Source organism: Aedes aegypti, chromosome 2, assembly GCF_002204515.2.
Source record: "Aedes aegypti strain LVP_AGWG chromosome 2, AaegL5.0 Primary Assembly, whole genome shotgun sequence".
In the NCBI taxonomy this organism is placed as follows: domain Eukaryota; kingdom Metazoa; phylum Arthropoda; class Insecta; order Diptera; family Culicidae; genus Aedes; species Aedes aegypti.
This window is the reverse complement of record NC_035108.1, coordinates 121,822,964-121,850,759: the sequence shown is the minus strand read 5'-3', so window position 1 is coordinate 121,850,759 and position 27,796 is coordinate 121,822,964. Positions and strand designations below refer to the sequence as shown.

General features: G+C 36.9%; 1 protein-coding gene across 1 annotated transcript; it reads left to right on the top strand.

Moving 5' to 3' along the window:
- On the top strand, positions 1–25,688 carry LOC5576553 (4-aminobutyrate aminotransferase, mitochondrial). Its single transcript, XM_021842156.1, has 6 exons — positions 1–268; positions 339–448; positions 19,127–19,298; positions 23,779–23,941; positions 23,996–24,846; positions 25,202–25,688. The coding sequence occupies exons 1-6, from the start codon at positions 199–201 to the stop codon at positions 25,321–25,323; spliced, it is 1,488 nt and encodes a 495-aa protein (XP_021697848.1). The 5' UTR covers positions 1–198; the 3' UTR covers positions 25,324–25,688.
- Positions 25,689–27,796: the final 2,108 nt, after the last annotated feature.

The following is a 27,796-nucleotide window of genomic DNA, read 5'->3' as shown; positions in this document are numbered from 1 at the left end:
TATGATCATCCATTCCATTCCATCCGTTGCTCTTGGCGAGAGGAGAAGTTTGGCTGCATAAGCTCTGATTGTTACGACGCATGGTTTTTCCATACATCTAGCACTGAAGTTGGTGTGGAAATTTTGTGATATTTATCGAGTGGAGTGAAAAAATCATTTGATTTAAGGTGAAAATCTTATTGATCTAAGTACTGTAGGATGTCGCTGAAGACCTTGAGTGTGGCCGCAGTTCGGCTTGAAGCTCAGAGGCATAATTCGCTGCAGAAATGTAAGTCTTAACGTGGCCTGGGTCATCCAGACATCGGATCGATAATGTGCATTACGCATTTTTTTCACAGTGTGCCGAACATTCGCGACCCAGCTGAGTGAGCCTAATGGTCCATCTGTCAAAACTGCCATCCCTGGACCGAAATCCAAGGAGCTGCTAAAACAACTCAATGCACTGCAGGTTCGTATGGAACTGTATCCTATTCTTGGCACTTTGGATTTACACTTTGGTACGCTGCTAGGCTCACATTTGGTCAGAATGTACAAGTTTTAGACAATTTTGCCGAGAAAAACCTGCCATGCCAAAATGATTCATAAATGGGCCCAAGTAGTTCGTTACCTTATATCGATGCAAAGCAATGGAAATGCAGTCGAGTCAATATCACTGCCAAGGAACGAACAAAGTGTGAGCATAAATGAGTTTTGATTGTTTGTTACGTCGTATCAATTTGCATCAATTGGTCTAAATTGTGTGCAATGATTGGTGCGAGGACAATCCCCGCGCTGACGTTGGACCATTCTATGCGACTCAAATGAATATCATTCGAAACGGGTGCGATTAGCCGAGACGAAATATATATATTTTTTTATTTTTAACTTCGAATTCATAAATTGTCTGTGAGTTTGAATCAACGTGCTTGCTAGGGTTGGAGCTAGAGGCTCGGTCTTTCGGATACGTATCCGAAGTTTATTTTTTAATCGCAGTCACCCACGCAATATATCTTCTTTTAGGGGATTGTCGTCGGTAATGTTCACATTACACTGCGGAAAACTTGTTGTCTCAAGCACCGCTATTTACTTAATCTAGGGTTGCTGAATTTATTGTTGACTAGTGTTCCCGGCAAACTTCGTCTTGCCATCAAGTAGGCTGTTGAAAAACGCTTTTGATCATCCCATATAAAATGACAGTTTCTTTCGCGCTCGTTTTTTCAACTTTCCCGGTGAATATTATGGGATTTTTATACACACAAACACGTCGGAACCAAAGACACATTAAAGACCCCCATGTCCCTTGCAGTTGCCCAAAACTTTATGGCTCATAAGGCAATCTAGAATGCCGTTCAAAGTGTACTGCGATTTGTCAAACTTGGGTACCTTTTGCACTACCGAGGGACCAAATGCAGTACTAGAAGTGGTACCCAATCTGAGCCCGAGTGGGAAGGATCTGTCGGAACCCTTGACGAACAAAACTGAGAAAGAATCATTCAAATCCGTTGACCCGTTCGTAAGCCATTTCGTGACATACAAACACCATTCCATTTTTATTTGTATAGAAGATAGATTTCAAAATCATCATAGCACGTCTAGTTACCGAGCATTCTAGATGAGATTATCAAATGAAAAATCATGATTATTGTTAGTATCCAATCTACGAAGTATACGGTAAATACGCTAACGCTAAGAATACTTATCAACAAAATTCACAATACTTTCGATGCTCAAACATTATTTTTAGAAAGGAGGAATTTTGTATGAATACTGCGGGAATGTAGGAAATACATAGATGACCCGATTTTATCAGCCCCTTTTTCAAATCGTTCTTCAGCTCCCATTCAACTTATCATATTTCCTTCTTCTTTATGTCATCCATAACCTTTATACTGAGTTAAAAAAAGATTTGGAGAAAAATCGATTACGAGTCGATGAGAACAAAAAGTTCTTTGCAAAAAAGGGCTGAAAAAATCGGGTCAGTACTGCAATCGATTTAATATAAATTTAATCGTGTAATTTAGACGAAACTATATTCTACATAAAATTTAAGTCACATTCTGCATGTTTGGTGATAAAAAAAAATTGTTTAGTGGAATACCTATAAGTAAAGTGCCCGTTTGATTTTGACATCTTAACCATTTGATTTTGGCAACACGGAAATGTATACAAAAAAAATGGAGTGTGGGTCAGTCACCAATCCTGTTAATCTCAATATTTCTGTGGGTCTTTATGAGGCTTACCATGTTCAAAACATGGTCGGAGATATATGTTCCATTAAAAACAACCGTTAGATTTTGGCACGGTTTGATTTAGGCAACATGAATGTTTTTGGCCCAGATAGCCGTAGCGGTAAACGTGCAGCTATTCAGCAAGACCAAGCTGAGGGTCGTGGGCTCAAATCCCACCGGTCGAGGATCCTTTCGAGTTGGAAATTTTCTCGACTTCCCAGGGCATAGAGTATCTTCGTACCTGCCACACGATACACACATGCAAAAATGGTCATTGGCATAGTAAGCTCTCAGTTAATAACTGTGGAAGTGCTCATAAGAATACTAAGCTGAGAAGCAGGCTCTGTCCCAGTAGGGACGTAACGCCAAAAAAGAAGAAGAAGAAGAAGAATGTTTTTGGCATGCTGCCGAAATCGAACCGGCATTGTGAATGATAACCGAGTTCACTGCCCTTGAAAGCATAACTGGTCCATATGAATTTGCGAGCCAGCGCCTTTTTTCATCGTAACATATTGAACAATAAAGACATAAAAGTCCATATATAAACTTAAACCTAAATAGCAACTGAAAAACGTGAATTGAGTTCAAGTTCATAGTTTTTGCTGTTGGATAGGAGCAATATAAGTTATCTGTGCGGTGATGTTGAATGAATATGGATAGACAATTTTGTATGAGAAGACAAACTTCAAACTTTGAGCACTATTTTCTCAATGCCTAATTTTTCCAGGACAGTTATGCTTTTATGGGCATGGTATACCATTCGATTCTGTACATATCATTTTGCAAATACGCGTACGTTTGGTGGAATAGATCACTAAAAAGTTTCATAAATTATTGTTTGAATGTTGTGTGAACATTAGTAGAACCAGTAATTCAAACAACTTTGACAACTTTTAGTTCAACCACAGAGAACAGACGTTCATCTTTTCTCGTCAGCGTGTGTAAAGCATTGTACTGGTTATTTCAAAGTATGTCGTTATGCTCCTGTTACGCGGCGCTGTCGTCAGATTGAGAACGCTACAAATTTGCCGTGTTTTACTCTTTGGCGCTAGTGTCGATATCAAAAATTGCCACTTGTCGCTAGCGTTGCTTTGTGTGTCAATGCATTTCGACGTTCACTAGTGACATCGTGTTGTCGAAACGAATTTGTATGTTGGGCTGTCTGCGTTGGCGGCGCTGATGGTTGATTCGAAGCTTTACACATTGTTCAGATGAAATTTTGTTCGAGCCTCCATGTCTGTTCTCTGTGGTTCAACATTGTGACGTACTGTAACATTTCTGAGAGCGGCATCAACTTCAGCAACTCCAAGTTTACTAGGGATACATGATTTGATATGTTTGTATTCAACTATTTTTTCCGTATTGAATATCATAATTACAGTCAACTCTCTCTAACTCGATATTGAAAGGATTATCAAGTTAGAGGTATCAATAAGATACAGAACACATATATTTCAATTTTTAATATTTTTTTGTCAATATAATTCGAAATACTGATTTTAACGTGTAAAAAATGAATAGATAATTACTTTTAACTAAAATATTGAGTTAGAGAGGTAAACTTGCATAGGAAACTGAAACAGATCGAGTTAGTGAACGCCGAATTAGAGAAGTATCGACTTACAGATGGATCGAAGTATGCTAGATTTAAGGGACCGCGCATTCTTTCGAGTTGATCTAAGAATGCTGTTTCGCCCAAGAAAAGTAAAGAAATTTCTTGACTGTTTGAGTCATAAAATTTCCTACAGAGAGCCCCATTTGAAATGACATTTCTTCTCAACTGCGTACTACGATCAAAGAAATGTGATTTTCTTGACCATTTCTGGGAGGCAATTTTCCACACATCGAGATAGGTAATTACTTTCCTTATCAGCAGCAAACCAGCCATTAAGGCCGGTTTGCTACTGACAAGAAAAGGAATCGCCTATCTCGATGCGTGGAAAATTTCTCCCAAGAAATGGTCAAGAAAATCACTTTTTTCTGATCGAAGTACGCAGTTGAGAAGAAATGTCACTTCAAAGGGGGCTCTCTGTAGGAAATTTCTTGACCCTTTCAGTCAAGGAATTTCTTTACTTTTCTTGAGCGAAACAGCATACTTAGCTTTAGGGAAAACAAAGAGATACAGTGCCCGTTCGATTTAGGCACGGATTGCTTTTGCAACCTGTACCGTTCGATTATTGAACGATTTGTTTTTAACATCATATTTTTTATTGTTTCAAAGTCTTTCGTGTTAATTTATCTACAATCAACTCTCCCTTACTCGATTTTGCAGGGACTATCGAGTTAGGAAGGTATCGAGTTACAGAACACAAAACCAGTGCAACTGCGATCTAAGGGACCATCGAGTTAGCCATGAAAACCAACTTTTACTAATATGGTTCTCTAACTCGATATCGAGATATGGAATATCGAGTAAGGGAGAGTTAACTGTACATACATATTATGATTAGTTTAATAGGGTCCTAAAATGTTTAATTAAATCTTGTTTTAATTTAGTAACACGAAAGAGCATGTTACTGTAACTACTTAAGCATTTTTCCCGCTCAAATAACGGCTACATCATATTTAAACTTTAATTTTAAAATTGAGTCCATAAATGAACCTTGACACTTTTGATCATGTTTGACGTTCGCTTAGTCGACAAAAATACCACAGGGCTTTTAGTTTTTACACTGGGGTTGTTCCTATCTGACACTTCGGAAGGGACACGGAAAACAAAATCCACCCAAAATTTGAGTTTAAGACAAGGGGTGTGACAAAATCTAAAGAAACATAAAAAAAATGTTTTTGGACTAAAACAAACGAAAAACATTAAAAAATTGAGTAAACATGTGTTTTTGGCCTAAACATAACCGTTTGGCACTAAAATTAGGACAAGGCTTTAGGACCCTATTAGTCATTGATTACTTAATTACTAAAATATTTTTTCGGACCATGGGAATGCATACACAAAAAATGATAGCGTAGCTAGGGCGTGCGGTCCGCACTGGGCCCCGGATTCCTAGGGTCCTCAAAATAATGGTAAATATTTCTTATAACAGTATAAATTCTGTTTTAAACAAACTAAAATGTATACATGAAGGAAAAAATAAGGTTTGATGGGAAACTGAACTGGAAATGAGTAGGGATTCCTGTAGCATCCAGTTATGTTTTTGTTTTTGGATTCAAAAATACATTATTCTGTTATTCATCAAACATTCGGATGCCCTCTATAACTTGAGCCTGAGCTGCTTTGGAAACATTTCTATTATGAGCTTTATTACGAACCATGTCGGTTTCCAAGTCTTTCAAAATGTACATGTATGTACTCCAAAAATTACAACGCTACTATTCCATAGGTTTATAGATTTATTATTGAAAACTTTCAGGAATTCTAGAGTTTTCGTCAGGAATACATTTAAAGAGATTCCCCTAGAGATTCCTCCAGAAATTTTTAAAATAATTTCTCTTATTATTTTTTCAGGAATTCAGTGCGAAAAGCTTCAAATGATTTCTCAAGCTATGTTGTAAGGAATTTCTACAGATTTTGCAACAAAATGGTTCATTGCTCTAACAATGAGATTACTTTCTAATTCTCCCAGAGGTTCTTTCAGAATCTCTAAAAAATATTTCTTTAGCTGTACCAATTTCTTCAGTAATTGCTATCTCAGAGTAATAACTAAAGAAATATTCCTTCAGTAATACTTCCGCGAAATTACACATAGCTTTACTCTCGGGTTAAAAAAATTCATGTCAAACAAGAATTCCTTGAAAAGTTCTCGCTTCGTTAGGAATTACCCCACATATTATCACAGGAATTGTTCCATAAATTTTAACAGGGATAATTTCACAAAATCTATTAGGATTTTTTCATAAATTTATTATAAATTAACCGGGGATTCCAAATGTATTTCTCCCGAAATTTTGAGTTCTTTCAAACATTTCTTGAATAAATTTTGGAAATCCGCATTAGATTATTCAACTTAAAGGCTAGTTTGCTACTGCCAAGAAATGGAATCACCTATCTCGATGTGTGGAAATTTTTTTACCAGAAATGGTCCAGGAAATCACATTTTTCTGATCGCAGTACCGTTTTGACTCATATTCCGAACACTTAAGGACAACAGTGACTTCAAATGCATCTGTTTGGCATAAATTGGCTGATATTTGTGTAAATTTTAATTTATTCGTAAAGTCTAACTGTTAGCAGTTGGGTGTATCAATAATAATGTTGATTTAATTATTTTTTGTATTGTTTTAACGTAAAAGTATGGAACAACATTTTGACTCAAATGCCGAACACTGCGTTTATTCTGTCTCATATTCCAAACACCTTGATTCAAATTCCGAACAGCACGATAAAAACGTATTCAAATAAATAATTTCGCAAATAAATTTATCTGAGCTTGTTCTACTGGTCTCAAACTAGAGAATCACCACTACTCCCGTGGTAAAAATTATATTGGAGACGTTAAAATTGAATTGCAATTGACTGCCATTTCCTTGTTATTTGGTGACATATTTCAGCGAAATATTTCAACCCAATCGCCATACAAAAACCGAGTGTTCGGAATTTGAGACAAAACGGTACGCAGTTGAAAAGAAATGTCATTTTAAAAGGGGCTCTCTGTAGGAAATTCCTACCTTAAATTATGGATTTCGTTTGATATATTTTCCAATTATTACTTCTGGTTTTCGGGATACTCTCCATGACTTTTTTAAGAGTCTAGAAGAAATCCGGAGATTTTTAAAAGACGTTTCCCTTGTGGGAATTTATCATGTATTTTACCAGAATCAGTTATATTTTTAAAATTAAGTTTAGAAATTTCCACTAGATTTTTTATTCCTGGGATTCCCTTCAATTATTTTGGGAAGCTTCTCTTAGTATCGTCTTGGAGTCGTTTTAGAGCAATCCTGAATGAATTAGAGAACTTCTTTGGGAAATTTTTGGAAGAAGCTGTTGAAGAATTCCTAAAGGAAATTTGGTTAAAATCTCTCAAAGTATTTAGATAAATTTTTAGTTGCAATACTAAAGAAACCAGTGGCGCGGGAAGTTGGTAGGACAGGTAGGACATGTACTAAACACAAAAACACCTGGGTAGGACAGTCAAAGGATTGTCCTACTCATGATTCAATAAAAAAACAAAGATCAGCAGAAAACTTGAAAATCAATTAAACTATAATCATCTGTTCAATATGAGCATGAGCATGAGCATGATTGACCGCCCGCAGTTGCTACTTCGTTATTGCAAGAACTGCTGTACTTACACAGGGAACCAACAGATGCTACTCAGGATCAGTAGAATCTTCAATGTGTAAGTACTGGTGCTCTCATTATTATAACAAACAATACCGGCACCGGCTGCGTCCGAATGCAGGTCAATTTGGGAATGGGAGGGAAATGTTGACGTGTTACTTGCTTTATGGAAGCCGAGGAGTCCTCTGCACTTCCACAAGAAAACATTTTGTGTTTGAATATGGGAAAGGATTCGTTTTGGTAAACGATAAATATATAATTTTAAATGTTGATCGATACCGATAGTGCGGTTACTATGCGAACCGGACACGATCCGAATTTCGTCGCTCGCCCACAAAGGAGCATGCAACAGATTCAACGGACCAAAAACTACTGACGTTCTTTTTTTTTTCACTCGCTCACTTTGTTTTCGTTTTTTTTTCTAGCATAGCATAGCATAGACTGACTGTACATGTGAATGGTTGCTACTCCGTGATTGATCGGAACTGGTAAGAATTGCACTACGATCCAAATGAATAAGGGATGGGAGTTTCCGCTCACTCTCGAAGTGCAATTTTAACAGATCTACTATTATTGATCAATAACGGTGCTGGCCAAGTCCTTACAGTCAGTTGGGATGGGGAAAGAATGTTAGGGTGTAATGATTGTTGCTTCTAGAGACCGAGAATACCTCTGCATCTCCACAATCACCACGGGAAGGGTGTTTATTAGTGAGGGAGGAAAAGATCTGGGAGTCACCTCTGGTCGGTGATGCGAACCATGGACAAGGGGGAAATATACGACTTATATTTAAAGCTAGTTTTGTATTTTTGTCTCGAGAAGTTTTTGGTAGAAGCTTTAAAAAATACGTCAACATCTATAATGTCGAACAATTCAAAAGACGTTTTTATTAATGACGAAAATTGAAAATTACGTGTATATATTTTAAATTATATGAAACAGGAATAATGCCGACACTTGTAGTGACGAGCCATACATAGTTTGTTTGAAAATTACATATGAGTATTACTGTGCATTTTGTCTTGATATGGTAGAAGTTTTAGAAAATACGTCAACATTCCCAATGTTGAACAATTCAAAAGATAATTTTTAATAACGTCAAAAAGAGAAAAATATATGTATATTGAAATTGTATAAGAAAAAAGCATAATGCCGACACTTATAGTGACGAACCATACAAAGTTTGTTTTAATATTACATAAAAGTTACGCTTTCAAGAAAAAATGTGTTATCATAAGCATGAAACGAACTCACCAGTTGGTAATCCATTCTCGACTGAACACAAAACTGACACTGACAGCAAAACTTCTTGGCGTCCCGAAACAAACCGTCTTGCTTGGGCCTTCCCAAATACCTACCCAGCAAGACGCTCCACACAGGGAAAACAATTCTCCGGCGACGAAAACACGCGCGAAACCGTGAGCAACATCTATCGGACGACGCAAAACCGAACTGTCCTGCTTGGGCTTCACGAAGCACTCCACTTTGTTTTCGTTTTTTTTTTCTCCCGAAAAACGCGAACCGGACACAATTGGGTCCTAAAATTTTTAATGAAATCTTGTTTTTATTTTATAACACGAAAAAGCATGTTACTGTAACTACTTTAGTAATTTTTCCCGCTCAAATAATGGCTATAACATGTTTAAACTTTATTTTAAAAATTTGGTCCATAAATGAACCTTGACACTTTTGATCATGTTTGACGTTCGCTTAGTCGACAAAAACACCACAGGGGTTTTAGTTCGACCACTGGGGTTGTTCCTATCTGACATTTCGTAAGGGACACGGAAAACAAAATACACCCAAAATTTGAGTTTAAGCCAAAGGATGTGACAAAATCTAAAAAAATGTTTTTTGGGCTTAAACCAACGGAAAACATTAGAAAATTGAGTAAACATGTGTTTTTGGCCTAAACTTAAGCGTTTGGCACTAAAATTGGGACAGGGCTTTAGGACCCTATTGATCCGGATTCCGTTTCTCGCCCTCAAAGGAGCATGCAACAGATTCAACGGATCAAACACTACTGTCGCCTTTATTCATTTTTTCACCCACACTTTGTTTACTTTTTTTTTCTTCCGAAAAAACGCGAACCGGACACAATTGATCCAGATTCCGTCACTCGCCCTCAAAGGAGCATGCAACAGATTCAACAGATCAAACACTCCATCATCTGTTCAATATACATACAAACTCGATCAAGGTCGTACTCTGGGAGGGAGAAACCGATACAAAATTTATGTACGTCATAGTGAGCCGAGATTATGCTGTCACAAACTGTCAGTGTGAGCCCAGATCTTAAAGAATGGACAAACATGAGAAAAGCGCGTAATTGATCAAAACATATTTTTGCATTTCAACAAAGTTGACACCAATCGGTTGAAAATCAATTTCTACACACCCAAAAGCAATGCCACGATAGCACCTTTTAATTTGATCGAATATGAAGTATTAAAACATGCATCTTTTTACTCTTTTCCAATCAAAATTGAAATTTAATGCACATAAAACTATGGCCATTTTCCCAAGTTTGTCCAAAAAGATCGAAGGTACACAACAAAAGAAAACTAGCGATTTTTCGCAAGCCTGCCTTGATTGTCGTTGGTGAGCGGGTGTTATCAAGGGTGGAGGGCGGCTGTCAACTGGGAGTAAAATTGAAAAGCCGCCAACCTAAGTCCAGAACCAGTTTTAAGGCTTAACGCGGAAAAGTAAAATTCATTCTTCGCAAAATTACAGGTAATCAATGCGCTTGAAAGAATTTGTTTGCAAGCAGTTATTTGCTACGTGCTAATGCAGTGCGCTGTTGGCAATTTAATCAGAAAATTCTGCTAAATTACCAAAAAAGATGTTTGCGAGAAAATTGATTACGCCGTCACCATTGTTTGGTCGTTATTTTGTATGGTTGTTTACATTTTAGAACCAGCGACACGTCGGGGTAGCAATAAAGAGCCGCCAGTTCCACCCTTGGGTGTTATCTTCCAATTTGGAAAAGTGTTGTGTCATATTTCGTGTGTATCTGTGCCTCCCTCCCAGGTCGTACTTATTCTTTGGAGGATGGAAGACACGATAAGGTTTTCACGATTTCTCATGCCTATTGATGCGTGATGCGTGGATGGTGTCTGATAAAATCTACGACTCCAGACCCAATGTTCTGGAGCGAATTGCCATGAGAATTCCTGTGAGCAATTCTTAAGAAGTTCCTGGAACTTTCATAGAAAATCATCAGAAGATTCTTGATGAATCTTTGGAAGATGCATCGTGTTGTATACAGCACGAGCGGATGGTGCTGCGATTTCTAAACGAGCGATCACGCTTGATGTATTCTATCAAAGCAATGTTGAATGTCTCGTCAATTTTCATAACAATTCCTATAGAACATCCACAGCCCCGCTATAAAAGTTTTTGGCTGATTCTAGATTGCCCATAGGAATTTCTGGAAGTAGTTCAGATAGCAGATTGTGAAAACAGTGCTTATGGTGGCTAAGTGCCTTTAAAATAGGAACCGAGACCGAACGGGAATAAAAAAACCGAACGAGAACTCTTCTTGGTTACACCATACATGAACCAACCAAATAATTTTTTTTCGAAGCAGTTTAAAAATTCTCAGAAAATCCAGTTATCAATACTTTTATGTTTGGGAATAACAAATTTTACTGCTCGTATAACTGTATGCTTTTTTCAAGTTTTTTTTCTTCAGGTATTCCTTTAGAAACTAATTCAGGTTATTGCCCAAAATTTTCTACACCCATAACTCTGGAGATTTTAGCAGGAATTCATTTATTGGTGCTTTAACTAGTTAATAAATTCCTCCATGAATTTAGTTCAATAAAGCTTCATAAAACTTCATTTTTTAAAGATAACCCCAGAATCTTGATTATAAACTTATTTGAAAATTACTCTCGCAAAAATTTCTCCAGAGATGCCTCCGCTGATTTATTAGGATCTTTTCCCGAACTGTTGATTTGTTTTTTTTTCAACATTTCAACCAAGAATTTTTATTCAGATATCTTCAGAAAATTCTTTGCAAAATTTTCCAAGGTAATTTTTCATATTATCTATCCAGGAATTATTTCAGGGATGTCTCCAGTGAATCCTCGATGTTATTTTTTTTAGAAATTATTGAGGAAATCCCTGAAAAAACGTAAAATATTGGTAAAACAAATCCTATAGTAATCTCTGAGTAATTTACTTCTGAACTTTGGCGAGGGTTGTTGAAAAACTTCCTATCCTCGAAGAAAATCTTATATGTTTTTTCTAGTTGAATTGTTAAGATAATTAAAGAAAAAAAAACAATTGAATCCCAGGATAAATCTATACAGGATTCTCTGAAGAAATTTCCTTGAGAAACATTGAACAAATTTGTGTAAAAAGCATCGGAATAAATGCTGGTGTTATTGGTGTGAAATCTTGAAAAATTTTGAAGAATCCGTTGCAACTTTCTTGAAAATAGATTTCCTAGAAAAATCCCTGAAAAAAAATAGTTTCATAAGTTTAACCATAGATTAATTCACAAAGAATCTCATAAGGAAATGGTTGGAGATTTTTGTAGGCGTTCCTGAAAAACCTTTAACAAATTTCTTTAAAATCTCTAGAATGAACCTTTGACGATTTTCTTGGGAGAACTTATGTATCTTTGGAAGTTCTGTTAGAGTAACTACTGGAAAAATCGGGGAAAACATGATGGCAAAATCTTTGAAGGAAATCCTGAAAATGTATTTCAAAAAATGTTCAGCGCAGTCATTGCGGAAGCTCTCCTAGTTGAGTGTTTCAAATCAGAATGCAATGCAAGGAGAAAGAATAGTGACTTTAGACACCAAACAAATAGACTCTAAAGACGTTCCATTAAAAATAGATATTATTTAGTCTCTAAAAATAGACCTGTTATCAGCCCTGTAAAGGTTTTCCGCAAGATTTTTTTTTTCGCAGAATTGTTGAAGAAACTCTACCGAAATATTTGAAGGAGTTTCTGGACGATTAAGAATCTTCCGTTTCTCTTGAAAACTTTTGTGATTAGCCGGGTCACTTCAGTGCAAAGAAAAAAAATACACAAATTCACAGTTGTCAGAGCCAACAACCAAGTTTTGAGAAAAGCTACTTTATTTTTTTTTCATTCTATGCTTATGGTATTGGAGTCGGAATAAACAAGCCAGCTTTCTGAGAATTATATTACATTTTTCTGTTTAAAATAGCGTTAGAAAGCTTGGAAATAGTAGAATTTTTAATATACTCAACTCAAAATCGACCAAAATGTCACTTACACCTCTTTGCGTTTGGGCCTCTCAAATATAGTCACTTTCAAATTCCAGCCCACGATTTTTAACCCTAAAATTTCTTCGCCTAACTGTGTACAGCATATTTGCCAACGTTTGTCCTACCCATTGGTTTTGGACGTGGACGCGCCTCTGAAAGAAACTCTGAACGAAACTGCCGTTATACGCATAATTGTCCCATGTTACTTTTTGTGCATTTTGATTTTTTGTCACCAAACAGTTTATTTTTACGTATAGTTTTAGAAAACACTTACTAAAAATAAACTTTGTTTGGAAACTCAATGAAAAGCAAGCCAAGTCAATTTGTCCCATTGTTGAATTTCCACGCATAACTGTCCCACTACTGTATTTCTACGCATAACTGTCACACTATACAATTCGCTGCGCTGATCCCGAACACAATATTCGGTAGGCAGTTTTGAATTAGCTGGTGTTTGGGAAAATCGTTTTGAACATCTTCTTACGTTGGATTTACACCCCATGTGGAACACAATCTGTTTTATGTGTTTGTATTATCGGGATGCATTCATCATTCATGCGAGCCTGACGTCAAATTTGATAGAAATATTATTTACCATCCGTTTTTCAATGAATTGCAGTTAAACTTTCAGGGTTGATCACAAAATTCTTCTAGTTTTTGGAACTACGGTCATCGATTAGAAATTTACCATAATTTTGGATTCATTACGGAGAGTACTGAAATAATCCCACTTGAAGAATCAGTAACCACTTCGATTTCGAGTCCATGGCTTGCGACAAATCAACCTCATGATTTAGCAAACCAAGTCTAAATAAATATAGTTCGACCGTTTTTGGATGACTTGGTCACATGCTGGGTTGTTCCGAATACCGGTTCACTGGTAAAAGTGGCCATTATATTGGCGAATCTGAAACCTGCCTAGCGATATATCAATTTTCATGAAATTGCGAAACAAGTCTAAAGGTGGTTCAACTTGTTGTCGGATTGTTCTGAATTCCCGGTTCCCTGAGGAAAATGGACTCTAAACTGTCCGTTCTGAAACTTCGCTGGCAACTTCAATTCCCAAATCAAGGCTAAAGAAGGGTAATACAAAGGTTCTTGGATGATTTGATAACATACCAGGTTGTTTTAAACACCCTGTTTCCCTGAGGAAGTGGCCATTATACTGGCGGTTCTGAGACCTATCTAGCGACATCTCAAACTTTATGAAGTCAAGAAGAAGTCAAAGTCAAGTCAAAAGAAGAATAGTTCAAGAGGTTTTGGATGACCTGGCCAGGGCTAGAAAGCGTCAATGTAAATACAGGGTGTCGCGTGACTTTTACATATTTGCTTACCTCACTGTCATAGAACGGCGAGACAATTAAAGAGATTTTCTCAAAATTCTCTTTCATTTTTCCGTCACTACGGCCTGTGACGGAATCGCGTTCTTGACTATTTTTATTTAATTATCTGGTATAATTGTTGTTTATATTGTTCGAATCAAGGAGGGAGTGGATATTGTTTCAATTACTTCCCGAAATTCTCCAAAATGAGATACAAATTTCAATACTTCTTTCAATACTTCAATACAACATTGAAAATGCTCTCGTGAGAGCTCTGTCATTGCAACTTGGCGAAGTCAGCACATGAAATATAGTTTCGACTTGTGACAGTGAGAAGACTTGTTTCGTCAATTTTGCAAGTCAGTCATGATACTTAACAGCCCTGGACCTGGCCACAGGCTTGATAATTCTCCTCAACATCATCAGAGTTCGGTGACATACTCTAGAGCAGCGTGCTGCCAGTGCCCTTTTTGCGAGGGAGCCAAAAAATGCTAAGCAGCGAGGCAACGAAAAATGAGCGAGGAAGAAGCAGCACAAAAAAAACGAGTTAAATTCCATCAAAAAAGGGTGCTCTCACAACTCCCCGAGGACTGTCTGTTCGGGCGACAGACTCGAGAGTTCGTTTGAAGTGTGAGTGATGGTAAGCATCGCAACGAGAGAGAGAGAGAGTGTCTGAAAAAATCCTCGCATTTTTCTGCACTCTCACTCGAATCGCTTGAGGATCTGTGTTGAAAATTTTGAGTTTATTTTTTTCTCCTCAGAAAAACGGCAAAATCGCCTCCTCTTTGCATCGCAGAGGAGTTTCTATCAAGCCTGCCTGGCCACATACTGGTTTTTTTTTTCGGATAATTAGTTCTTCGGTACAAGTGGCAAATATGTTGGTGGTTCTAAAACTTAATTTGCGATGTATCAAATTAAGTCTTAAGACATTTTCTCATAATCACACTTACAAAAAGCTTTGCTTTCCATCCCAAACTATAAAATCGTATTTCTTCACTTCCCCACACGTGGCTCCGTTTGGCACACGTCACTTGAGCCTTCATTAGGTGCCTTAACATAATCTTGAGGATATACGCCCTCTACATTCGGTACAATCTATACGTAAGAACGGTCGTCTACAGCAGTATGCTTAGCACATGATTGGTCACTACTATCAGTGGGACTGTTATGCGTAGAAATTCACTAAAAACCCCGTATTTCTAGGCATAACAGTCCCACTTTGAATTTCGTAGCTAAATTTATTTTATTCCCATAATACAAACTCTTTATTCAAAATGAACACGCTATTCTTTATATTATTGTAAAGATTTTAATTTAATTTACCGCACACCTGGTCAATACGAGGCCTAAATACGTTAAAATCTTTAAACGCGTTTTTCTCGATTGCATATTTTGGAACATGCGTATAACGGCAGGAAAATAGGAGGAAATTAAAACAAAATCTCCGAACGAATCTTTAGAGTTATTTATGAATGCTAGGAAAGAATTGCTGGATGAGTTTTGAGATTACTTTAGATTACTAGATTTACTGAAACGTGGTTACTGAATCATATTTTATATTTTAATGTCTTAAGATTTTTAGCCAGTAAAAGCCCTATTGATGAGGCACATGTTAATTCTACGTTAACCTAGAGCCCCTATTTCGAAGGACCTCGAATTTGACTCCGCACCGGGCCTCGAAAAACCTAGCTACGCCACGGCCTGTTAATCTAAATCTTTGTGTACCAACAGCATTTGGGTACGAGTCGTACTGAGTAACGTTATAACAGATCCTTATTTTGCTTCACTCTTCAAATTTGTTTGTAAATATTGTATACGGTCAGAAGCTTTCTAATTTACTGCCAAAAGCTTTGTAAAGCTTTGAATTTTTGCGAGAGAGGTAACGGTTAGAACTCGTAAAAAACGTTTGTTCAAATTGATCGACCAAAATGTTCGCGTCTGCAAGCCTCAGCTCAGATTATGATTTGATATCTCGTTGTTTTTTTTAACGACAAATCTAACAATGAGAGCTTCTCTACTCTGTCGATCTTTGGATTACACCTCTGAGAAATTCATGGAGAAATCTCTGGAAAAATCTCTTGAGGAGTAACCTGAAAGGTCAATAGGTAACATAATTCTGGACGAATTTGTAAAGAAATTTTTTCTGCTCTGTGTTCTATAATGTTGATAGTGTTTTTTAGGACATTTTTTATATATTTTCATGTAAAAATTTTTTTTTCAGAGTTTTATATTTTTTTTAAGAAAGTTGAAGTCCTAAGTTTTCATTCCATAAAAAAGATTGGAAATCGGTTGAGCTGTTCAAAACTTATGATTTTTTTTTTTAAATAAAAAATCTATTCCACTGAGACCTACAGTGTGTACCGATGACAAATGACTGATTTTTTATTGATAATAAATCTTCGAGGTGTTTAGTAGAATACCTATAAGTAGATGAAAAAACCATTTAATTCCACTAGAGTTCTAGTGTAATCTAGTAACTCTAGTGGAATTAAATGGTATAGTACTAAATTCGATTTTTACATCTACTATTTTTTTATTTTCAAAAAAATATATCTCAAAAACTTATAAACAAACATCGCTGAAAATTAGACAGGAAACAAAAAATTTACTAAACTTTCAAGAAAAAATGAGAACAACAATAGCCCATTTGGCCCCCTGAGGCCTTTAAAACACGAAAAAACGGAAATTATTGTTTTTTTTTTATATAAAAAACATTTTTTGTGAAATTTAATATTTGTTTTGAAAATTCAAAATCTTTAGCTTTCATTTCGTCCAAGAAAATAAAAACCGGTCAAGTGGTTCAAAAGTTATGATTAAAAAAATATATATATTTCGCAAGATCGCGATTTTTCTAGTCACTCTATTTTGGAAATGGTCACCCTAATAAAAAACATCAAAAAACACGTGTATCCTTATTTCGGATAAGCAACGAAATAGCAAATTTTCACGGCATTCGGTGACCCACTAGATCGGTTTTTCATGGAATGACTGCAATACAATATTTATAGAAATAGAGTAAAGTGGGGCAAAAGTTCGAGTGGGGTAAGAGTTGCTTTTTAAGATTTCTAGCTCAATTCAAAACAAATCTTATAAATGTCATGGTAGTACGAATGCTATTCAAGTAAGAGACTTTCAATCCAAATATCATAAAAATCGATTGAGATTTGGAAAAGTTATGACAATTTGTTGTTTTTCGACATGAATATTGTAATTTTTGGTCAAAATTTCGTTGCGTGGAACCAATTGAAGATAAAATCTTTTTCAATATTTTATGTAAGGGCGTTTCTAGGTCTATCATAAGGTTGCTTTGAGGTGTATTAGTTTTTGCACAAATGCTTGAAAACAATTTTTGGCCCATAGTGGGGCAAAAGTTAGAATCAGCGGGGCAAAAGTTCGACCCATGTATAAAATCACGGAAAAATTTTCAAATTGCATAAAATCCACATATTATCTTCAAATTTAGTTAAATTTGTCTGATCATGTGAAAACTGTCACCAAAATTTTACATTTTCACTTAGTTTTGCGATAAACTGCTATTTTTGAGTATATTACAATCAACCCGGTTTTGGGCAATTTTTTGATGAAAATTTAGTGTGTATTTTTCGTCAAACTTAAGTTTACGGCTGGTGTAAAGTATGCCTGTCATAAAAGGATCGATATTTTGTGTTTTAGTCAGCGAACTTTTGCCCCACACTAGATTCGAACTCTTGCCCCACCGGTGGGGCAAAAGTTTGAATAAGACAATCAATTTTGAAACTGTTATAACTAAAAATGGGTAAATATTTTGACACAAGTTTGATCAGCAAAATTATAGCCAATATGTTGAAGGTTCACTGTATGGTATTTGTTTTGTTTTAACTGCTATTGTTTTCCTGGAAACTTTGATTATACCACTAAGGTCGAACTTTTGCCCCACCTTACTCTAATGAATGGTTAAATTTTAAGAATTACACGGAAAACGCCTAAAACTATGCAATTTCATAAGGAATTTCCCGATATCTAAAACAAAATTCAATTATTTCAATCAAATGAGTAAATTGGTAGCATGGTTCCATGAGTCGATATCGAGTAATGGCACATCAACTTATGGAGGTTTGACTGTAGTAATGGAAAATTTCTCGACTTTCTAGGACATAGAATGTCATCGTACCTGCCACACGATATACGCATGCAAAAATGGCCAATTGGCAAGCTCTCAGTTAATAACTGTGGAAGTGCCATACGCTGAGAAGCAGGATCTGCCCCACTTGGTGCGTAACACCAGAAAGAAACAAATACTTTATTTGTTATCTACTCAATTAATGAGGGATTCGCTGGAATCTCACACGTAAGTTTCAATTGTAAAGTTCTCGTCAGATTTCTGGTCTGGTTTCGTCGATGTATCTATGAAATGCATCCTATAGAGATCATTTTACTGCATTATTCTTAAACAGACGTCAATATGCTACAAAATATGTTATAAGTATAGTCAACTCCCCCTTACGATACATATGTATAATTAGAATGCTTGCGTTAATAGACAAAACACGTTACGTACAACAACTCATCGTAGGTACGTATGTATCTACCGCGAAGAAAAGATATTCATCGCTTATAGAAGCTAAGTACTGTAGAGTAGAGTGACTTTAATGCCACATAAGTAATTTCTATCTTACGTGAGAATTTTTCACTGACGATATTATAATTTTGAATTGAGATTTCCTTGATAACTTTGCTAATAGATCTTGGCGATCAAAACACACTCACTTATCATTCATATTTATGCTACATTGTCTATTTTGGTGTATTGAAAATTTCCGAGAGAATTATTAGAATTAAGAAACATAAATTTAAACGATGATCTCAGTTCGATAAAATATATTCCTATTTCAGTTCAAAAAATAAACGTAGAATGATTGAAATGATCACTATTCTACGGTAGATGCGAACAATAATGTGTGTTCTTGAACTTGAAATTTCTCTCCACGCTCGCATGTGCCCTGGCAGTGAAATTTGATGGTTTTGTTTTGACTCCCACTGCCGTTGTCCCGACGTTGGCGTTTGAATGGTGTTTTTCTAAAATATTTCTTTTTTCATCTCTTCCCCTATCGCATCGTTTGTGATTGTGAGCACAGCAAGGAGGGTCGGTGCAGCTGTTCGCCGACTACGAGCGATCCGTTGGCAACTACCTGCAGGATGTCGATGGCAACGTGCTGTTGGACATTTACACCCAGATATCGTCTGTACCGCTGGGATACAACCATCCGGAGCTGCTGAAAGTGTTCAAATATGACCACAATCTCAAAAGTAAGTTGGCGTGGGAGTACGAGTTCTTGGTTGCAGCTGCAGTTCTCCCATCAATCATCGAAATGTCATGCCAATTGTGTGCTCAAGGTCGTCAGTCACATTTGGTATAGCAAAGCTTGGTAGATTCTCAAAATTGCACTCACTGCTGATAAGATTTCGGAAGATAATGCAGCGCACACCTGAACCTGCCATAACGAAATGAAAAATATAATTCGTTTGTACGAATTGTGATTTATCGCTCCACATAAACAAACAATGTTTGCAGGGGTTAATATGATAGACAAACAGACAATCAGACAAACAGACAAACAGATCAACAGACAAACAGATCAACAAACAAAACACAAAAAATTAAACAAATCAAACAAATAAAAAAACCAAAAGAATCAAAAGAATCAGAAAAATCAGAAGAATCAGAAGATCAGAAGAATCAGAAGAATCAGAAGAATCAGAAGAATCAGAAGAATCAGAAGAATCAGAAGAATCAGAAGAATCAGAAGAATCAGAAGAATCAGAAGAATCAGAAGAATCAGAAGAATCAGAAGAATCAGAAGAATCAGAAGAATCAGAAGAATCAGAAGAATCAGAAGAATCAGAAGAATCAGAAGAATCAGAAGAATCAGAAGAATCAGAAGAATCAGAAGAATCAGAAGAATCAGAAGAATCAGAAGAATCAGAAGAATCAGAAGAATCAGAAGAATCAGAAGAATCAGAAGAATCAGAAGAATCAGAAGAATCAGAAGAATCAGAAGAATCAGAAGAATCAGAAGAATCAGAAGAATCAGAAGAATCAGAAGAATCAGAAGAATCAGAAGAATCAGAAGAATCAGAAGAATCAGAAGAATCAGAAGAATCAGAAGAATCAGAAGAATCAGAAGAATCAGAAGAATCAGAAGAATCAGAAGAATCAGAAGAATCAGAAGAATCAGAAGAATCAGAAGAATCAGAAGAATCAGAAGAATCAGAAGAATCAGAAGAATCAGAAGAATCAGAAGAATCAGAAGAATCAGAAGAATCAGAAGAATCAGAAGAATCAGAAGAATCAGAAGAATCAGAAGAATCAGAAGAATCAGAAGAATCAGAAGAATCAGAAGAATCAGAAGAATCAGAATCAGAAGAATCAGAAGAATCAGAAGAATCAGAAGAATCAGAAGAATCAGAAGAATCAGAAGAATCAGAAGAATCAGAAGAATCAGAAGAATCAGAAGAATCAGAAGAATCAGAAGAATCAGAAGAATCAGAAGAATCAGAAGAATCAGAAGAATCAGAAGAATCAGAAGAATCAGAAGAATCAGAAGAATCAGAAGAATCAGAAGAATCAGAAGAATCAGAAGAATCAGAAGAATCAGAAGAATCAGAAGAATCAGAAGAATCAATACAATCATTAAAAATCAAAAGAATCAATACAATCAAAATAAATCAAAAGAATCAGAAGAATCAGAAGAATCAGAAGAATCAGAAGAATCGGAAGAATTAGAAGAATCAGAAGAATCAGAAGAATCAGAAGAATCAGAAGAATCAGAAGAATCAGAAGAATCAGAAGAATCAGAAGAATCAGAAGAATCAGAAGAATCAGAAGAATCAGAAGAATCAGAAGAATCAGAAGAATCAGAAGAATCAGAAGAATCAGAAGAATCAGAAGAATCAGAAGAATCAGAAGAATCAGAAGAATCAGAAGAATCAGAAGAATCGGAAGAATCGGAAGAATCGGAAGAATCGGGAGAATCGGAAGAATCGGAAGAATCAGAAGAATCGGAAGAATCGGAAGAATCTGAAGAATCGGAAAAATCGGAAAAATCGGAAGAATCAGAAGAATCGAAAGAATCGGAAGAATCAGAAGAATCAGGAGAATCAGAAAAATCAGAAAAATCAGAAGAATCAGAAGAATCAAAAGAATCAAACGAATCAAAAGAATCAAAAGAATCAAACGAATCAAAAGAATCAAAAGAATCAAAAGAATCAAAAGAATCAAAAGAATCAAAAGAATCAAAAGAATCAAAAGAATCAAAAGAATCAAAAGAATCAAAAGAATCAAAAGAATCAAAAGAATCAAAAGAATCAAAAGAATCAAAAGAATCAAAAGAATCAAAAGAATCAAAAGAATCAAAAGAATCAAAAGAATCAAAAGAATCAAAAGAATCAAAAGAATCAAAAGAATCAAAAGAATCAAAAGAATCAAAAGAATCAAAAGAATCAAAAGAATCAAAAGAATCAAAAGAATCAAACGAATCAAAAGAATCAAAAGAATCAGAAGAATCTAAAGAATAAAAAATAATAATTAATGAATCAAACGAATTGAACAAACCAAATGAATCAAACAAACCAAACAAATAAAATGAATAGACCGTATCAAACCAAACGAGTGAACCCAATCAAATTAATCGAACGAATCAAGCGGATAATGCTATCAAACGAACAAACGAATCAAAATAATCAAACAAATCAAACGATTCCAATGAATGAAATTAAGGCCCAAGTAAAAAAGGTGCAAAAGTCAAAACTGAAAAAGCAGTTTTCTCTTTTTAAATAGACAATTCGGAGAAAATAAAAACACACAGCTCGTTTGTTTGCCAAATAAAAAGGCTGTGTATTTTTATTTTCATCAATTTGCGCCTTAAATGAAGGGAATAAGGGAAATGATAGAAAATGAAAGCAATAAAAGCAATGAATGATATAGAAGAAATGAAGGAAATGAAGAATGTGAAGGAAATGAAGAACATGAAGGAAATGACTCCAATAAATGAAATTGAATGAAGGATGAAATAAGCGCCCCTAAGTTATATCAATCATCAATCATATATATAAGATCCCAGAGTTGTCTGTCTGTCAGTAACGCTTTGAAATATTTCACCGAAAAGTTTCACTAAGCGCTACAATAGAAATTTTAGAGGACTACAACTGTTAGAACATTACAATTGTAAATTGTAGAGCACTACAACAGTTATTTGACAGAACATTCTAGAGTTTTATGGACCATGTTTCTTCCTCATTCGTAGAATGTTTTAGAATTTTTCATCGTTGTCGTTTGCATTTTTGGGAACTTCTCTCTAAAAAATAAATATACAAAATCGAGCTCTTCTGGACCAATATATCTTCTTACTCAACTGATTGGCATTACGTCCTCACTGGGACAGAGCCTGCTCTCAGTTATTCCACAGCTATTAACTGAGAGCTTTCATTGCCATTTTCGCATTCGTATATCGTGTGGCAGGTTCTCTGGGCATAGAGCCAGAGAAGTCAAGGAAATTTCCATTACGAAAAGATCCTGGACAGATCGGGAATAGAATCCAGACACCTTCAACATTGCTTGCCGCGGACTTAAACCACTTGGCTACGAGCATTTTCACAGTTATGAACAGGGAAATGTATTAGTCCATGTTGTCATTTTGCTGTTAAACATAAAACATTATCAATCCTCGATAGATTATGCATAGCTTTCCGATTTCAAATTTTGTAAGAGCGTGGCTAGCCACGCTGAGTAAGCTAGTTTTGAAATAAATTTGATGTCTAGCTAACGTAGGGGAATGTGAGGCAAGATGAGCACCCGGGGCAAGATGGGCACCCCTAGTTTGTGTCGTTTCTACCGATTTTTTTTCAATACATTATTTGGAGTTCTGATGAATATCATTAAATTGATATGATGGCCATAAATTTCAGCTAAAAAATCAACAGCACAACGTAAATTTTGTCCAAAATACATAGAAGTCCAAAAATTTACCTTTTCATATAAGATTTGTTCATTTAAAAGTGATATTTTTGTTGCGTAAACAAATTAATTCATACGTTTTTGGCCGTATAGTTATAGAATAATCTTCTGTAGATAATCAAAACATTTTATCAAATTTAAAAAATATTTCAATTGTTTTGATTATATTAACAAATTTACACCCTTGGGGCAAGATGAGCACCATGTTTAGAATTAAGTAAAAATGTGAAATTATAGAACCACATTTAGCTGTGAGCTTGACTTACGGTATCTTCTTTGCACAAAACAATTTTTCTAAAAAATATACAAACAACAAATTTAATCGTTTTTTAAGTAAAATCTTAGAAATTTATGAAAAGTTATTTATTTTCTGATAAAAGTTTTAAAAACTAAGCTAGTTGAAGATAAATATTATCAGATATTAAAGATAATATCTTGAGATATTGCAAGCATTGAAAAATAATAGTTTTCTTTAGTAAATTGCATCTTTTTATGGGGGTGCCCATCTTGCCCCGCAGTTTTTTTTGACCGATGATAAAAAAGCTATTTTTTAAAGTGTTATTTGGAAAACTATTCATCACTTTTTAAAACTTTTAATGGTTGGAGGTCAAAGTAATAATGTAAAAGATAAGGATGGTTACCAATTTTACCAAAATAATAACGTTTAAGTAGGCTTAAATCGCGCTTATCCTTAGGGTGCTCATCTTGCCCCGCCTGACCCTAGATGATTGTTACGTAGGTAGATGATTGTTTCTAAAAAAACTCCCATTTCAGGCCTCATCAACCGGCCTGCCCTTGGTGTCTTCCCGGGTGAGGATTGGCCCCGTAAGCTTCAAAACGTCCTAATGACCGTCGCCCCGAAGGGTCTCGATCACCTGACGACGATGATGTGCGGGTCCTGTTCCAACGAAAATGCGTTCAAGAACATCTTCATTTGGTAAGTCTGTCTTCTCCATTCATGTGAATTTCCACTAATGTTGGATTGTTACAGGTATCAGAGAGTTCGCCGCGGCGAAAATGTGTCGTTCTCCGAAGAGGAAATCAATTCCTGCATGATCAACCAGGCTCCCGGTGCGCCCAAGCTGAGTATCATGAGCTTCCACGGAGCGTTCCATGGTCGCACTTTGGGAACGTTATCGACCACCCACTCCAAATACATCCACAAGATTGACATCCCGTCGTTCGATTGGCCGATTGCCCCATTCCCCAAGTACAGGTACCCGCTGGAGGAAAATGTTCGCGAGAATGCCCAGGAGGATGCTCGTTGCCTGGCGGAAGTCGAAAGCCTGTTCGAGAAGTACGCCAAGAAGGGCATTCCGGTTGCAGGAGTGATTGTTGAACCCATTCAGAGTGAGGGTGGCGATAACGAGGCATCTCCCGAGTTCTTCCAAGGACTTCAGAGGGTCACCAAGAAGAACGGTGCTGCTCTGCTGATCGATGAGGTTCAAACTGGCGGTGGCCCAACGGGCAAGATCTGGTGTCACGAACACTTTAATTTGGACGGCCCTCCGGATGTGGTCACTTTCAGTAAGAAAATGCAACTGGGAGGATACTTTCACAATCTGAACATGACTCCGAAGCTGCCGTACCGTGTGTTCAACACTTGGATGGGTGATCCAGGTAAGGTGCTGCTGCTGGAATCGATCCTGAACGTGATCAAGTCGGAATCCTTGCTGCAGAACGTGGAGAAAACCGGTGCTAAGCTGAAGAAGGGATTGCTTCAGGCTCAGAAGGATTATCCCCATCTGCTCAATTCTGCTAGGGGACGTGGAACGTTCTTGGCAATCAACTGTGCCAACGCCAAGATGCGCGATGATGCCGTGGCAGCTTTGAAACAGAAGGGTAAGTGACATCACCGTGCTCTTCAGGCCGTTATTGTCTTAAAAAAATCTGTACTCACCACTCATTTTCTAAAGCTAAGTGGGTCATCGCCTCTGATGTACTTATGGGAAAATGCTGTCAGTTAATAATTGTGAAGTGGATGTACTTTGCCGGGTATGTTAATTTATGTGACGCAGGGTTTCTGTCTGTGGGAAAGTTACAAGTATTGCAACATGCAAATATTTCGCGTCCTTAACGCTATTGAGAATAATGACTGAACTCGAGATGGGTGCAGGGTAAAATGGTGGTGGAGTGGAATGATTTTGGCTCATCTAATATGCTACAGTTACTCTAACATTCGTTTCTTAATTTGCAGGTGTTCTCTCTGGAGGTTGCGGCGACTTGAGCATTCGATTCCGACCGGCCCTGATTTTCCAGGAAAAGCACGTTGACATTTTCCTGGATAAATTCAACCAAGTCCTCAAGGAGCTTAAATGAAGGGAGCAAACGGTAGATGAACAAAAATGTTGCTAGCTCCAACCATAGGGAGGATAACTAACTAATACGGCAGAGAATTGCATTTACGGTACCGTTTGATTGTATTTGCACAAAAAGACTAGCACTGCGCTACGTATGCACTTTGATTTGACAGTTGAAACAAAAAACATAGATATATGCTATTACTATTACTGAGGTTCTAGGGAGCCGAAGTGTTTAGGATTAAACAGAAGAAATCATACGAGTAACACTCCAAACATTGCCATTGCATAGAAAGTGAGAAGATTTGTCTTCCGGTGAATTGTGATTTCCAAGAAAATCGATGTCTAATGTATGTGGAAATATAGATGAATGTTGTCGCAAAATGTTGGTTTCATTTGCAGTTGTTGAAAGAAGAGAACCATCTTTGCGGGGTTGCTGTCCGACATTCTTGCAACATGCCCTGCTCATCGTATCCTTTCAGCTTTGGTCACCTTCTGGCCTACTGGGTTCGCCGTAGAGTTGGGCGAGCTCGTGGTTCAACCTTCGCCGCCACACACCGTTTTCCTGCATACCGCCAAAGATCGTCCTAAGCACCCGACCCAAATTTCGAAGACTCCAAGTGCTTGCAGGTCCTCCTCGAGCATCGTCCACGTTTCATGCCCGTAGAGGACTAACGGCTTTATAAGCGTTTTGTACATTATACATTTGGTGCGGGCGTGAATCTATTTTGATCGCAGCTTCTTCTGGAGGCCATAGTAGGCCCGACTTCCACTGATGATGCGCCTCCGTATTTCACGGCTAACGTTATTGTCAGCCATCAGCAAGGATCCAAGGTAGATGAACTCGTCAACCACCTCGAACGTATCCTTGTCTATCGTAACAATGCAACCTAGGCGAACCCTGTCGCGCTCGGCCCCACCAGCTAACATTTACTTTGTCTTGGTCGCATTCACCACCAGTCCAACTTTTGCTGCCTCGCGTTTCAGGCGAGTGTGCAGGTCTTCCACCTTTTCAAATGTTCGGTTGACAATGTCCATATCATCCGCGAAGCACATAAATTGTCTGGATCTCGTAAAAATCGTACCCCGGCTCTCCGCATAAGACCTCCTGTTCGCCTGAATCCTTCACACACCTTCCATCGTTCCGATTCTATGACATTTCCCGGAAACCCATTTCCCGGAATGCCGTTTCCCGGAAACCCATCTTCCGGAAGGCCATTTCCCGGAATGTACCAAAAATAAGTATGCGCGAAATTTTTTGTTTGGGGATGTCAGAACTAAATGACTTACGTCAAATTTTGATAACAAAAAAAGCCCAAATCATTGGCGTAAATACGGAGGGGCTAGGGGATCTTAGCCCCCCCATAGAAAATTAATGCGCTCATGCCAAGTACGCACCTCGCTTTTGATTTTTTATCGAATGGGTCAAGTTCTTTCTATATTTAAGTTCAAGTTACGCTAATGGCCCTAATATTCGAAGCGATTAAAGCGCAACTGTTTAACAAGAACACAGCTAAACGTCGCGGTTTCTAATCTCGTCAGTCGAGGATCATTGCGGTTTGAAAAAATTTTTTACTTTCCAGGGCATGGTGTTTTTTGTCGATTGGCTCTCAGTTAATCACTGTTGGAGTTCTCATATGAACATTTGGCCGAGAAGCATGCTTTCTCAATTGGAAAGACATGACAGAGAGAAAAAGATTTTTCTCTTTCTTTATCACTTAGAGTTTGAGAAAAAGATCAATCAAAACACTTTGACAGCATAAAATATTTAATATAGTTATAATTATGTCCCACTCCATAGCTGGGAAGGAGTTGTGAGAAGCATCACATGCCTTACAAAATTGACAAAGGGGGAGGTGGACAAATATGTCAAAATTTTGCACGACATAATTTGTGTATACAGTCGACTCTCCACATCTCGATGTTCTACATCTCGATATCTCTCCCTATGTCGATGATTTTATCGGCCCCTTCACTCTGCATACATTTTTACTCTTCATATCTCGATATCCTCCTTATCTCGATATCTCCATATCTCGATGTGATTTTCGTTCCCAATTTTCTCTCCGTATGTCGATATGCCCATTATCAAAGGTTACTAGACTAGATTTTAGAGATTCAAAACAATTTGCGAAGACGAAATGACATCTGTTTGTTTTTTATTTTCCTGGCAACGGGGTGATTTTCAATCTAGTATTCGTTAAAAATTTGTTCTATGTCTCGATCTCTCCCTATCTCGATGGTCCCTTCGATATCGAGATGTGGAGAGGCGACTGTAGTTCCATATCACAACAGAATAACCTTTGTTTGAAAGAAGGGAAAATTTCTGATGCTGAGTATTAGTAGCTTTCTCGCTTTGTTTTTTTAATTCAGAGGAATGGCAGATGTTCAAAAGTAGGGTGATTTATTATGAAAATGGCAGCAGCTTGAAATATATGTAAATTCATAATAATATTGATAGATTTGTTATCAGTTTTTAACATTAATATTTC

Coding starts and splice junctions, on each gene's coding strand:
- LOC5576553 (XM_021842156.1), top strand. CDS start 199: ATGTCGCTGAAGACCTTGAGTGTGGCCGCAGTTCGGCTTGAAGCTCAG. Junction 269..338: donor GCATAATTCGCTGCAGAAAT/GTAAGTCTTAAC, acceptor TTTTTTTCACAG/TGTGCCGAACATTCGCGACC. Junction 449..19,126: donor AACAACTCAATGCACTGCAG/GTTCGTATGGAA, acceptor TTGTGAGCACAG/CAAGGAGGGTCGGTGCAGCT.